The 16,199-nt window shown below is 27.7% G+C and overlaps 1 protein-coding gene across 1 annotated transcript; it reads left to right on the top strand.

Moving 5' to 3' along the window:
* The first annotated feature begins 6,885 nt into the window (after positions 1-6,885).
* LOC100801633 (probable rhamnogalacturonate lyase B) lies at positions 6,886-14,683 on the top strand. Its single transcript, XM_014762300.3, has 17 exons — positions 6,886-7,007; positions 7,186-7,288; positions 9,672-9,726; positions 10,116-10,234; positions 10,388-10,438; positions 10,701-10,820; positions 10,915-11,034; positions 11,348-11,483; positions 11,590-11,766; positions 12,364-12,519; positions 12,633-12,739; positions 12,844-12,928; positions 13,038-13,179; positions 13,505-13,664; positions 13,756-13,872; positions 13,960-14,086; positions 14,202-14,683. Exons 2-17 carry the CDS (start codon positions 7,203-7,205, stop codon positions 14,445-14,447), a joined length of 2,004 nt encoding a protein of 667 aa, XP_014617786.1. The 5' UTR covers positions 6,886-7,007; positions 7,186-7,202; the 3' UTR covers positions 14,448-14,683.
* Positions 14,684-16,199: the final 1,516 nt, after the last annotated feature.

Genomic DNA, 16,199 nt, shown 5'->3' with positions numbered 1-16,199 from the left:
TATTTCTTTTTTATTGATGGAATAATTGTGAAATTATAGTAATTTGGTTTTGAAATAATAACACCTCTATTGATAATATTTTTTATTTTTTTAATTCATAAAAATATATTACCTTAAACATTTATAATTGTATTATATTTCTATTTCTATTGTAATTTTGTCATGATTATTATTATAAATTGTACAACCTATAAAAAAATTCATAATCTATAAATATAATTATAACGATTCTTAATAATTGATTGATAGAAATCATATTTTTAATAATTGTCTACTTTTTTAAATAATTTATAACACTTTCACTAAAAATGATGTCACAGTATCAATTTATCTATCTATATTATATTCATATAAAAATAATCTTAAAATGAAATTTACACATGGCTTGCTCGTAAGCTCTATACAACAAATTCATTTAAAATAAATATGAATTGAAAAACTGCAAATAGAATATATTTCATTTTTTTGAATTAATGGTCATTTATTTCAATTCAAATATCTGATTGTTAGGTGATCTGTTCAATATAATATTACCACAAAATTAATGATTTGTAGATTTTTTTTGCTGAATTAATTTGTACATCATTATATATAAATTCACTGATAATTTATGTTATGAATATTTTTTTTTTCAAAAATTTAATTAATTAATAAAATTATAATAATTTGGTTTTGAAATAATAATAATAATAATACTTATATTGATAATATTTTTTGTTTTTTTAATTCATAAAAATATATTACCCTAAATATTTATAATTGTATTATATTTGTATTTATATTGTAATTTTGTCATGATTCCTATTATAATTCATACTACCTATAAAAAAAATTCATAATCTATAAATATAATTATAACGATTTTTAATAATTGATTGATAAAAATCATATTTTTAATAGTTGTCTACCTTTTTTTAAAAAAAAATTATAACACTTTCACTAAGATTAATGTCACAATATCAATTTGTAAGTATATCAATCAATTAAATTGATGTCACAATTAAAATAATTAAATTCTGGTGCAATAGTTTCTTCTATACACACTATTTCTTCCTTTTTGCTTTTAAATTTACATTGCAAACAAAATTCATATCATAAGCTCTTCCTCTCCCATTTTCACACTTCTTCTTTCTCTTCTTTTTCACCCTTTTCCCCAACTCTATTAATTCATTCTCCTTTGGTCCTCTCTGTATTCCACTCTCTCGGTGACACTAAAATCTTTCTCTCAATTAATTCATATTTTTTTATAATAATATATTCAGTTATGATTCACTTTATTTAACCTATACATTGCAGCTCTGGGTAACAGCATACACATGAGTTAAGAGATAGAAAGATGACAATATCATGCATTGAAGAGAAAGGGATGTGGATTTGTCCAAGACGCTTCTATCTCTATACAAGATCGATGGATGATAAAGACATAGGTATTTTAGATTTACTAATTTATTTCTATAATTTATAAATTGTTCTTTTTTTGCCACTCTTTTTGTTATCGAATAGAAAAATGGCAGATACATATTTTCTTTATTTCTTTTAATAATTTTGTTATTCAAATTTAGCATAAACAACAATGAAACTGTGAGAAACTTTTCTTAATTAATTGGCTATGCAACTAAACATTGCTTACATTTTTTCTTCTTCATATTTATTCAATGCTTTTCACTGCCATTTTATACTAAGTTTTTATGGTTTCATAGCAAATTATAGAAAACTCTCACTTTAGATTGATTGAAACATTTCAAAATAATTATTTAAATTACTTTCTTATCTAACACGTAGTTATAATTTTTTTATTTTTTTCATGTATTATATTTTAAAAATCATATTCCGTTATGTATTTAATTTACTATATATCTATAATGGATATTTAGTAATTAAAAGTATTATAATTTACAATTTATGATGAAATAAATAAAAAAGAGTTTTATTATAGATAGTTTCTACAATATAAAACTAATATAATATTTATATATTTAAAATACTTTATAACAATATTATAAATACTATTTACCCGTGCACGGATCACCCACTCTTGTTAAATACATGATTAAATAAGAATCCGATTTGAATTTGATATATAAGAGAAAACTATTCTTATTTATAATTTCTGAAAAAAAAGTCCAAATATAATTAAGAACCACAACTGTTAACATTTTAAGAAATAAAATATAATTTATGTTTATCCGTCCCTGTATGAAATACTTAACCAGTGATATTAAATTTAAATTTTCAGTATGCAACTATTTTAAATATTTATAGAGAATTTTTTTTCCATTTATAATAATTTAATTCAACTTAGTAATAAAAATTAATTTTATTCAACTCAACCAAAATTATTTTTTTATGAAGGATATCTGTACTCCATACAAAAAATTGAAAGAAAATATTTTTCAAAGTGAGATATATAAAGTTAAATACATAATTAAATAAGAATCCGATTTGAATTTGATATATAAGAGAAAATTATTCTTATTTCTTATTTCTGAAAAAAGAATCCAAATATAATAACCGTCCCTGTATGGAATAATTTAAAGAAATAAAATATTATTTATGTTTAAGAGTCTCTGTATTTAATACTTAACAAATGATATGAAATTTGAATTTTTGATACGCAACTATGTTATGTTAAATATTTACAGATAATTTTTTTCCGTTTATTATAATTTAATTCAAGTTAGTAATAAAAAAATAATTTAATTCAACTCACTAATAAAAAAATAATTTAATTCAACTCAACCAAATTGTTTTTTTATGAAGGATATTTGTGTTCCATACAAAAAGTTGAAGCAAAAATATTTTTCAAGGTGGGATATATAAAAATGAAGGCTAAAACCCTTTTTATTTTAATTCACAATTTTAGTCTATTTATTTTTTAATAGAGATATTTTATCCCCGCTTTAAAGAAATTCATAAAAAATTAAGTTTGTTAACAATTAAATAATGAAAAAATATTTATCACGTGGATATAAATTTTAATTTGTGAGAGAAGCTTACTTCTTTTATATTTTCGTGATGAAAAAATATAATAAATTATTTTTTCTAATAAACTAGTTATATATATATCCAAACTCAATGAATAGATCCTTAAATGATATCACAAACTTTGAATTTCAATTTTCATATATAGCAAAGAGCTTTTTTTCAACTTAAATAAATTATTTCTCAAAAAGGACACGTATAATAAAAAAATACACGAATTCGTAGTAATATTTGAAATAAAAACATTATATTCTTACTGAAATTTAATTTTAGGTTTAACTGTATTTTTTACTTCTAATTTTTAAATTTTTGATAAATTTTATCTCCAAAAATTAATTTCACATTTTATCCTAAACTTTAAAGAAACTTGTGGCTTTTATTCTCTATCATTTTATTTCTAATATAACTGTATTTTTTACCCCAATTTTTATTCTTTGGCAAATTTTACCTTCAATTTTTGTGCTTAGTAATGAAAAAGTGATTGAGATAAAATTTGCTAAGTTTTTAAAAGTTGGGTGTAAAATTTGTTAAATTAGAAAATTAGAGATAAAATTTGCAAAAAGAATTAAAACGTTAAGAGTAAAAAGATGCAATTAAACCTTAATTTTATTCTTATCTATCAGTTAGTCAAATTGAAAAGAATAATAATTTTCTCTCTTAATTTTATTATTTGTTAACTATGCGCAATCGTTAACATTTTTTTTTTACTGATTTTATTGCCTGTGATTCAGTGCCAGCGTTGTAGTCTTGTAGACTTGTAGTAGTCGCTAGTGCTTATTGCGAAGAAGAAAATAGAATTACGTCCGCGAAGAAATCAGAGGATAATTAATTTAGTTGCATATATAAATCAGGTACGTCGTAGCTCAGTTATCTCTTACTATGTATTTATTTATCTTTTATAAATCTTGCTATGTGGAGTACTTTGTTTCTGTATTTCATGTGTGTATAATTAAATATTTTGGACTAAATTCATACCATATTTATCAAAGAGATGTAACTGTTGGTTAAATCAAATGCATAAATTATTATTAATGTTTTGATACTTTTCTCACATCTGCGGATTAAAAAAATACCATATCTCACACCTTCTAGCTGAATTAAAATTTTGAGTCATTTCCTTTTATTTGGGCAAAAGGAATGACTTTTAGTCCGTGGTCAATCCATTACCGTGCTGTCTGCAGAGGATTTTTTTTTTTTATAAAAATTAAAATGGTACATTTTGCTTTTTGAGTTATTTAAAAAAGATTTTACTTGTATAAATTGACTTTCTCAGTCAATTTCTGACAACTTTTACACATTTATAACATGGTTGAAAATGCTACAATTTTTTTGTCAGGAAAAGGCCGTTAGAAATTGGTTTTTCAAAACTTTACATCATGTAGGTAATTTTTTTTAAAAAAAGGTATTATACTTTAATACTTTTAAAAGCAAAATATTCCAGTTTATATACATTAAAAATAATGAATTACACAAAACTCTTGTTCATTTTTAAAACCTACAAAAATTCCTAAATGTTTATCAAATATAATATTACATGGTGTCCCCTCAGTAATTAGCATTGTTGACTCAAAGAAAATAAGAGTGTTAAATGAGAATAATACAACAGAAATAACACAAAGAGATAAATGACTTTTTTAAGTTTTACCAATTTTATTAATACTTGTCACTTAACACATTGACAGAAGGGGAGGGGGAATAATTGGTGAAAACAGAGGAGTGCCTTGTGTAACTTTTTCAAAGTTTAAGAAAAATTTGTATAATTTAGTAAAAAAGAATAGCCTCACAAGAGATAACAATGCTATCTTATGGAATAAATTAAACCTAGACTAATGTATATTCTTCTAACTAAATTCTTCCAAAAATCCTTCTACTAGCTTTAATAATAAATATTAAATAAAAAGTAAATACATTAATGTCTTAAAAATATAAAACATATTTATTACTTACTAGGGTAATAGGAGAATTTGTAGGAGAATGATACATAAGGATATAGAATTATTCATAAATTTAAGAAAATATTTTAGCAAATGAAGACCCACCCACAGAGACTTAGCCTTAAGAAGTGCACTGTCTAGCACTTTGTAAATGAGTCCGCTATGTTCCAAGTCCATTTACCATTGCCTAGCTAATTCTTAAAAAAAAAGTCAAAAGATTTTGACGGGTGCTAATTGTTAAGTGCCGATGCTTTTCCATGCCTTATCACTTGTCCTCTATCTCTTCTACTATGATTCCTTGACTCTTTCTAACTAACAAAACATGTCACTTTATACTATAGCATGAATTGTATCCATTTCCTGTTTCGTATGTAATTGTTTACATTTTAAAAATCAATTCTTGTTTAATATATTTTTTAAGTTAGAACTAGTAATATATAAAAATTAATAGTCTTATTTTATATTATCTATGTACCCGCAATTTATCTAAAATTAAGCTAATATGCGAATTCAATTTAATTTTAAACAACACCTTTAGAAAAAAATTAAAACTAATCATCAATATATTATTGTAAAATGTATATAACTAATTTTGATTGTTATAGTTTGCCAAACGCTTTCTTATATGCCAAAGAAGCCAAGATATATCGAAAAGGAAATAGCATTATAGGCTGGTGTCCCACTTTGATCTTTTGGTCAATAGTCATCTTCCTAGAGAGTATTTAATACAACCTCCTAGGTACACAAGGTGAAGAAATATATATATATATATATATATATATATATATATATATATATATATATATATATATATATATATATATATATAGGGTACTGTAGAGTATTAACTAACATGAAGGTTGATATACTGGCTACTATGAACTATCGTATGGGAAGGCTTGGGTTCGCAATAATTTAGATTCGCTTTTGTCCAATATAGGTTCTGATGATTTTGAAACTGGGGCAGGTTCAACTTTGTAGGCTTTTCTTACCTATAATTCACGTAGGGGATAGAAAATTTAAAACCAAATAGATTTTTCTAATTATATAGGTCTTCTTACGTTTGCCATACCCTAATACGATATCGTGTAGTACTTGAGAAGAATAAGAAGTAGGTCATTTAATTCTAATAATGACTACATGTGGATTATTTTCTAACACTAAGAATTAGGTATGCACCAAACGCTTCTATTTGACTTGTTGGAATATAATTAGCTAGTCTAGAAGTTTTTCGGTGTTTAATTATATCAATTGACAAATTGTTACCATTCCACTAATTTGATTGTACGTACGCCGTCCTTTTTGTATAACGACACGAAATCCCTTAACAAAAACATATATTCACAATCAATGAAAACAAAAATTTAGTCAATTTTGTTAACTGAATAATAGCTGTTGTCAAGTGTTTATCGATATTTAAAAAGGTTGTTACTAGGACTTAAATATAGGCATCTATTTTCATCAAATACATATATGCTTGAATTTTGCAAATTTGACCAATGATTTTAATTATTATAATAAGCTCGAGTTTTTAGTGTCAAGAATGAAGACATGTCTTATCATACTTTTTTTATGATGTGTCTTTTGACGACTCTCTTCACACTCTTTTCTTATATATTTAAATATATATTTTTACATTTTAAAGTTTTATTAAATTAGAAAATACCAGAACAAATACTTGTTAATTTTTTCAAAATGCTAAATTCAATGTTATCCTCCTAATTCATTCGACCATATGATACAACCTTTTGTCAAATTCATCCTCATCATTCTTTCTTTAAAGATATCTATACCCTTCACGTGGACTTTAGCCCAACGTTGAAAGTAACAACAACAAAGAAACGTAGAAAGCAGTACGTGGAATAAGTGACAACATCAAAGAGAAGCTAAAGCTGTTCATTGAGCAGTACTTCTATACATATATAAGGTCATTCACTTCCCGCACCTTTCTTTGAAGGTGCTTATTAATGTTCCAAATAAAAAGAAAAAAATAACTAGGTATCATCAACTGTTCATCTCCTACGTACACGTATATGGTTTTCTGTAACTCTATTAGGGGTCTTTCTGGGAAAGACATTGGTGAATGTCAAGGTTTGTAATTTGTACGTGTCCTTTAGAAATTATACATTAGGTTAATTTATCTTTTTTGTTATGTATATGTGAAAGCGCTCTTCAGTTTTTATCACTAACAGCAGTATCAGAGTTCATTCTGGCATATTCTTCTCTTCACCTGAAATGAAGCTTCAATTACTCTTCAAGTTATTTGCAGGTTCTTATTGGTAAAAGATGAAGGTGGAAAGTGTTTCAATATTCCAGTGGTGGTTTAGAGTGGCTGTGCAGCTCAGCTTAATCTTGCTCGGTGCCTGTTATAGGTTTTTTTTCCTCTCTCTAGATTGCTTCTCTGCTTAGTTACATACCAATGTTGCTTTTGTTCTATGCTTATCTTTGTGTGACTCGATCTGAATTAAAGAAGTGAGATCATGAGATGAGAAAATGCATTAATTCAGAAGGAAGACATCCTATATAAAAATTAAATTACTAGTAGTTACTACAAGTAAATAATGATTTTAGAAGATTCCATATAACAAAAGAGTCATGTTTTTTTTTCTCTTGTCTCGTTCATAGATGAGAACTTTAGGTTGTGTTTGGTTTGTATTTTTATTTTTTGTTTTTATTTTTTGAAAATTATTTTTATTTTCAAAATATTAGAATTTTGAAAATATATTTGGTTTGATTTCTTGTTGTTTGCTTTCAAGAAATAAAAACACTAAAAATGCATTTTCAAAAGAAAATATATTTTTAAATTTGCTTAAAATTATATTTCTTGATACCGCGTTTTCATTCTATCCAAAATGAGGTTTCTAATTTTAACTGAAAATGAGATTGTATTGTTTTCAATTTTTGGTTTGTTTGAGAAAATATTTTTACTGAAAATGTTTTAAAAAATCCAACAAAACACATTTTTATCATCATTTTCTATTTTCATTAAAAATAAAAAAAGAGAACAGCAAATCAAACACCCCTTATAATTTCATATCCTTCATTTATCTATTTATATATATGGTTCCGGTGGTATGCTACTTTTCACTTGCATCCTTTACTTTATGGTTGTAAAAAGAGATGTTGCAAGCTAGTTGTGGCAATGAAAAGAGTTTATTTCTTTCCACGTCTTTGACTCTCTCATGTGTCTCATTTATGTTTTCATAATATTTAGTCTTGGACTTTTTCACCCGCACCATGCATTCTTTGATTGTCTCAAATGTTTCATTTATGTTTTCACAATATTTAGTCTAGACATAGATGGCCTGTATTTAATGACGCAAAATTTGATGAAAATGCAATTAACTCCAACATTTCTTAATTAATTAGTCTCTGCAATGGCATTACTCGAATCGAGGATGCACCAAATAGTATTGGCTGAAGGTCTACTTCAGTAACAACCGAATCTCCCTTTCAAAACACGACAATAATTTAAATACACCTAAAATTGGAGCTTGCTGTTTACATTTTTATTTTATTTCAAGTCACTTTTACATTTTACGTGTTAACTTTACGGTTTAAATCTGCATATAAAAATAAAATTATATTCATAGATTTTTCTTACTGCAATATTCATAGAATTATATTACTTCTCTTTTATCCCATTTTTCTTTTCATTTTTGCTGACTTTTATATTACATTATTCATCATATCTTTTTATTTTTTTTCTCTCTTTTTTCTATATATATATAAATATATATATATATATATATATATATATATATATATATAATATACACACCTATCATTTTTCATATAAAATAGATCGATGACGGCATTTAATTAAATGTTTTTCCTGTGACTCTGTCTCTCTCGTTTTCGACAGTGTGAGAACTTATTAGCTAATTTTGGTCATATAAATGTACAGTCTAGTAAGAATCCGATTTAAATAAAAAATAATTTAATTATTTGTATTATTGTATATAATTAAGATTAATTATTTTTACCTTTTACAGTACTCCATAGACACTCCATAACTGTGTACATACACAGTAACACATATGTGTGGGGACAGGGGTGGTTTTACATTAATTATGATGAGCAAAGATAGATGGACGTAAATCATTTTTCAAAATTGAACCATAAAACTTTTAAGGTGCAAACTGTCTAATACTTAGTAACTGTCCTTGACATTAATCTCACGTCTATCTTTCAATATTATATTTTTTAATTTGAATATGTTGATAATGTATGAAAAAGTTATTGGTTTTTGTAATAATTATTTTTAAAATTATATATATATATATAGATAATTTAATACACCTAAAGTTTAAAGGCTAAATACTTCTTTATCTTCCTATTCCTGTCTCATTTTGTATTTAAATCAAATGATGAAGGCAATTGTATTTGATTCCAATTCCAATAGCTAGGTCCCCTAAAAATGAACCCTATGGTAGAATTGAATATCAAATTATATTATTAATATTATATACATCTTTTATATTGATTTTTATATAATTTTTTACATTTATTTTTCTATATATATATATATATATATATATTACATCTCTCTTATTTTATACTTTTTATTTCTTATAAAAAATTGTATATAAATATTGCACAATATTTATTCATTCAGTCTCAAGCTGTAGTATCCTATTGTCCATTTGTTCTATTTTTTTTTAATAAATACTGTGAAATGACAACGCCACACCTTGAACTTATTTTATTTTATTTTTAACTCTCTTTAATTTTATGCAATGCTTCCACTTGCAGAAGCGTTTCGACGTCTCCTCCCCCAGTCAAGCTGAATACCGAAAATCCTCACCAGGTGATACCAGTTAATTTTTTTTAGAAAACAATAATTCGTTTAAAATATTGAAAAAATAAACATAAAATTGAATTTTTGGTCCTCTGATTGTCTTTAATTTAAATTTTAATTTTCTTTTAAATTCATTCACGAATTTAATCATCTAATAACATTCGATGTGATTCAAAGTTTAGATGTCACGTGTTTCTGATTGGACGATAACGATCACATTTTTCTGATTGGATACTAACAATAATAATATATTTCCATTCTCAAAGAATTAAACTTTTTAATGTCAAGGACTAAAATCAAAATTAGAGACGACTAAAGAAATAAAAATATAATTTTGTCAAAAATAAAATAAATTACCATTAAGTTACACTTATACTAAGTCTCGACTTGATTTTCAGGTGGTGATTGACAACGGCATCATTTCTCTCAATTTGTCAAATCCCGAGGGCGATATCATTGGAATATATAATGGAATTAAAAATGTACTTGAGGCAAAAAATAAAGAAGACGATAGAGGGTATATATACCCATCCCCTACTTCTGATTAAATAAATTACATTTAGGTTAGGATTATCTTCAAAGTTATCCAGTATAGCTTGGCATAAAAATTGGATCCACATATGTCCCGCTTTGATTGATATAAATATAAAATCTGCCTTCATATTTATAGGTACTTGGACGTTGTTTGGAATGAACCAGGAAAACATGGCATGTTTCAGAGGTATATATATTTTAGAAACTATCAATTTACGCTTATTTTTTCTTTTATCACCTTTTCATTCTCTTTTGTTTATTTTTATGGAAAATATTGAACCTACCCTACTTTTAAGGTGTATGGGTGGAAAGATGGGAGATAAAGAAAAAAAAAACTGTTAGAGAAAAAAATGATAAATTATGTAATGGAAAATAGAGAGATAATAAAAAAAGGGTAGAAGTAACGCAAGTTTATGCAATTCAAATTTACGATTTAAACTGTACTGCAGAATCCGTGGGACAGATTTCTCAGTCATTGCAGCAAACGAGAATATAGTGGAGATTTCATTTTTAAGAACATGGACAGCTTCCATGAAAGGCTCAAGTGTCCCCATGAACATAGACAAAAGGTGGATTCCAAACCTTAATTTTTCATACAGTTTGAAAACAAATACAGAATCAGCTCACCGACATTAATTGTTTGACATAATTTTTTTGGCGCAGGTATATATTGCGAAGAGGTGATTATGGGTTTTATTCATACGCAATATTTAATCGACCTTCAGGATTACCTGCAGTGGAGATTGATCAAATTAGGATTGTTTTCAAACTCGACGAAACCAGGTAAGTGGAAAAATGTCACCATGAGAAAAGTCAATGAAAAAAAATATTTTCCTTTGATTTTTGAAAAACTGTTAGTACTTTTCATTGACTGTGGATGGAAAATTTCAAATTTTTAAAGAACTAAATATGAAATGGCTTGAAGAAAAGTATCCCAACAAATAAAGTATTAGTAAACAGGTAGGTTAATATAAATAGATTAGTTTGAGAATACATATATGATATATGATACATCCTTGTAAAGTACAATTCAGTTTTAAAAGTGGAAGAATAAAACAAGTATGCTTATAAGTAATAAACAACCAATAATATCCAGGTTCCACTACATGGCCATATCCGATACTAGGCAAAGGAACATGCCATCTGTGAGAGATAGAGCATCGGGTCAACCCCTGGCGTATCCTGAAGCTGTTCTCTTAACCAATTCATCTGAGCAACAATTTAAGGGAGAGGTAACTCTTTTATGCCTGTTGTTTGAATTGACATTGTTTTTTTTTGTTATTTTTGTTGTTTATAATGTTTATGGCATTGACTTGTTTGTTGTTGTGTTGGGTTTAGGTGGATGACAAATACCAATACTCGAGTGAGAACAAAGATAACACTGTTCATGGGTGGATTACCCAGGATGGTTTAGCACCCGTGGGCTTCTGGTTGATAACACCCAGTAATGAGTTCCGCCACGCTGGGCCCGTTAAGCAAGACCTCACCTCTCATGTTGGCCCAACTACTCTTTCCGTAAGTTCAACCTGTGGGCTACTGCTTCTTGCACTTTTCAGTTGCTTCCTGCACTCCCTTTTTGCTTTCGGAATGATCAATCTGAAATGTAAAATTACATTCCAGAATGCACTCTCTTTATTTATTTACAGAATAACCAAACCAAAAGGTCAAGAAAACATTCCACAAAGAGTGCAGGAAGCAACAGCTCAATCTGTGACCTCAAAGCATGAATAAGTCTTGATAAGTGTTGTCTGTTAAATTATAATCCCTCTGTTTAAAATTGAACAAGTATAGACAATTGTAATACTACTATGTTAAACTTGTATCAATATCTTAATATTGTCATTTTCACCACAAAATACCCCTAAAAAAAAGAAAAACTAAAATAGAGTGCACTCAAAAGTAATGCCTCCTTAAGAATTTCTTCTCATCACCCAACACAAATTTATAACTTCAGAACATATGCCTAAAACAAAATTTAGAATTTAGTTAGTTACAGTTAGAATGTCAGTTGTCATTCACAATCACAGAACCAAATAAGTGAAAATTAAAGTACCTGGTCCCTGTTTTTTTTCTTTTGTTGTTGTTCTTTATTTTTGTTTTCTTCTTGTTTAGATGTTTGTGAGTACTCATTATGCTGGCAAGGAGGTAACCATGGCATTTGGTGAAGGGGAGACATATAAAAAGGTTTTTGGTCCAGTTTTTGTCTACCTTAACTCTGTTCCAAACAAATCCCAGTTTCGGTCTCTCTGGTCAGATGCTGTAGAGCAGGTATATACTTATTATTACCCTTAACTATAGTCACCTGTGATAATTTATTATACATTATTTGAGTTAAGTGATTATGTTATGACACAATATATTATTGTTCTTTGGAAAATTAGTTATCCAATGAAGTCAGAAGATGGCCTTATGATTTCGTTGGATCAAAAGATTTCCTTCCACCCAATCAACGGGGAACAGTGACAGGACGACTACTAGTCCAAGATGGGTATATGCCTATGCTTTATTTACCTTCATTTTATTCTTTGATTGCATAGTGTCAACTTAAATAAAAACAAGTTAATAAATTCATTGCTTTACCTTTTTCATCAGGGGAAAGAGAGATCAACCTGCTAACAATGCTTATGTTGGTTTAGCTTTGCCTGGAGATACAGGATCATGGCAAAAAGAAAGCAAGGTACATTTGGTGTAGGAGCCAATTAGATTTAATTTCTTGAACTTTGAAGGGCTAGTGATACATTCAGCTAAAAAGGGTCTGAAATTTGAATTATATGTGTCACTCACAGGGTTACCAATTCTGGATTCAAGCTGACAAAGCTGGACACTTCTTGATTAAAAATATTGTACCCGGGGATTACAACTTGTATGCATGGGTTCCTGGTTTTATTGGAGATTATAGATATAAAACTAAAATTACCATCGAGCGGGGTAAAATATCTTCGTCTCTCGTGTATGTTAAATATTAATATTTATGTGCTTTTATCCAACAACTTCAGCTTTTTGAGTAATTGATTCATGACATCGAATTAGAACTCTGACTACGCAATCATGATTAGTTCCATTTTTATTGGAATCATACCAGGATGTTATAGTACTAGATACTACAAACCCATGCATTGTTAAATGTATAATCATAAATTATTTAAACGTGAACTATTTGTGAGCTTCTGCACTGATAAAAATTTGAACTTTTTAGAAAGTTAGTTAATAGCTTGCTTCATTAGACAATGACTTGTATGTAATGTACTTGTAGGGGGCAATATCAACTTGAATTCACTTGTTTATAATCCTCCAAGAAATGGTCCTACTCTATGGGAAATTGGGATCCCTGATCGCTCAGCTGCGGAATTCTATATGCCAGACCCTAACCCCAAGTTGGTGAACAGATTATTCCAGAACGATAAGCAAGACAAGTTAGCCCAAAACCCATTTTCAACAATTAATGTTTTCTTCTATTAATATGCTCTTTTTTTCCATTTTCTCAAACTATTTCTACTATGACAGGTTTAGGCAATACGGCTTGTGGGAACGTTACACTGAGTTATATCCAAACCATGATCTCGTTTACACTGTTGGTGTATCTGACTATCACAATGATTGGTTTTATGCTCAAGTCACCAGGTATTGTTTTTTGTCAATATATAGAATTTGTTATAGTTGTCAAGCATTGTTGGTTTTCTCCTCTAAACTGCACTAATGTGTATGCAGGAGCACACCAGAAAAATCATACATGCCAACCACATGGCAAATTCAATTCCAACTTAAAAATATCATAATGCCAGGAAATTACACATTCCAAGTGGCCTTGGCATCTACCACTAATGCTAGATTGGAGGTACACCAATTCATTTCTTCCATAATTGATCTTTTTTTTTTTTTTTTTTGTTTCAGTTATGCGTATGAGTGAATGACTATGGAAGCTAACAAATTTTTTATATGGGGATGATCAGGTTAGGTTCAATGACCTGAATGCAAAGCTTCCCCACTTCTCAACAGGGCTAAAAGGCGATGACAATGCCATAGCAAGACATGGAATTCATGGATTGTATAGGTTGCATACTATAGCTGTAGGTAGCAATCATTTGGTGAATGGAAAGAACACCATCTATTTGACACAGTCAAAAGGCATAAGTCCTTTCATGGGAGTTATGTATGACTATGTCCGCTTAGAAAGTCCTCCAATTAAAAGTACTTGACTGTGCCGAGAACTTGTAGAGGAGGAAGATATATAAATAATAAGCGTGACTCTGTGCATAAGTATTCTCTCATCGTGCAATTTGCATACAAGCAAGCATTGCAGAATTTTTGCTAGAAAGTAGAAATTATGATGAAAGTATAAAGCCAGTATAAAAATATTTTTTATTGGTTTATTTTAACTTTAATTTGTAATACTGTTGAGGGCTGGAGGCTTGTAATTTGGTGACGGATAATTAAAAGAATAAGTATTGTAGGTACTGATATTGTATGAGAATTTTAAATTGTATGTACTACTGTGGAGTGTGGAGTGGAGGGCTGGAGGCTTCTAATTTGGTGACAAATAATTATATAAGTATTGTAAATATTGATATTATTAAATAATTTTAAATTAACATTTATCTATAATTTTTTTTATACGTAAAAATTGAATATAATATTAGGAATTTATAACACATACACCTACTCTACCAATTAAGTTAAATCCTCAGTATATTTAATTGTAAATTAAATGTCCAATACTATGTTTTATAGTTAACCATAATTACCTTAAATACCTACTATGATTTTTTGTTGTTTGTCGGTCTAAAATTTTGTATTTCAATTGTCCATAAAAACTAAACTCTAATTATAAATGTACTATTTTAAAATTATTGACTTAAAAGTTAAAACGGTTTTCTGCCACTAACTTTACTTGTTTTTTACATTTTTTTATTGATTTATTTCACAATGTCAGGGGAGTTAATTTGTGTTGGTTATGAGAAGGAAATTGGGCGGTGGTGGGGTTTTAATGTACATGTTCTGTAACAAGTTTCTCCATTGAGGCACATATTGTGCTTATTTAATTTGGAATATAATAAAATCTATTTCTTACTCTTGATTTTTAGAATTGTCTGAATCAATGACCTTCTTAGTTCCCATCAAACGGCTAGTCCCATCCAATTATAAAAACTACGATTATTACCTTTGAAGATAAAAATAATATTATAAAAATAAAAATGGAATTTTGAAGACTTTCATGTTCAATGATTGACTATTAAGAAATATTGGCTACTACTTTTTTGAATAAAAAATATTTCAATAATTTACATCTAGAATTAATGTTCAATGGATTTAAATTAGTGAGTGTAATTTTTAAGAAAATATTTTCCATTCTGCATTACTAAATTATATATTAAAAGAATGTAACATACACAACTACTTTGTCTTTATTTTTTCAGCAGGATACCAACTAATTATTTTGGATGTAATACGGGATTCAAATTTAATTCCTTATGAAATTATCTTACGACAATTATTATCATACGGATCAAGAACGTTAGTACCAAGTAATTATTGAAGAAAAATACACAGAGTAAGAGTGTGGATTAAATTTTAAGATCATTCAGTAATCCATTAAAAATTAAATTGATGCCACGTTTTCTTCTTTGTTCTCCCTTTAACAACAAAAATGAAAAGAAAAAAAAAAACTTTCATTTTGTTATTTCATGACACGCTGGCTTAACTAAAAAATGTTTAATAGAAGATATTTCTTGACAATCAAAATAATTAAAAACATTAAACATCTTCAAAATCTCACACATGCAATGTCACTCTTTAAATTAATGTGTGTATATATATATATATATATATATATATATATTACAAAACGATTTTCATCCCAAAGAGATTATAACCAAGGTTTGCACGCCCCACATTTAATTACTTATTATATCGAGGAGTAGTGTATCTAAATCCTCCAAGCAAAAACTCAT

The sequence above is a fragment of the Glycine max genome, chromosome 9 (genome assembly GCF_000004515.6).
Source record: "Glycine max cultivar Williams 82 chromosome 9, Glycine_max_v4.0, whole genome shotgun sequence".
Lineage (NCBI taxonomy): Eukaryota > Viridiplantae > Streptophyta > Magnoliopsida > Fabales > Fabaceae > Glycine > Glycine max.
The sequence above is the reverse complement of the archived record's forward strand: the minus strand, read 5'-3'. Positions and strand labels throughout refer to the sequence as shown.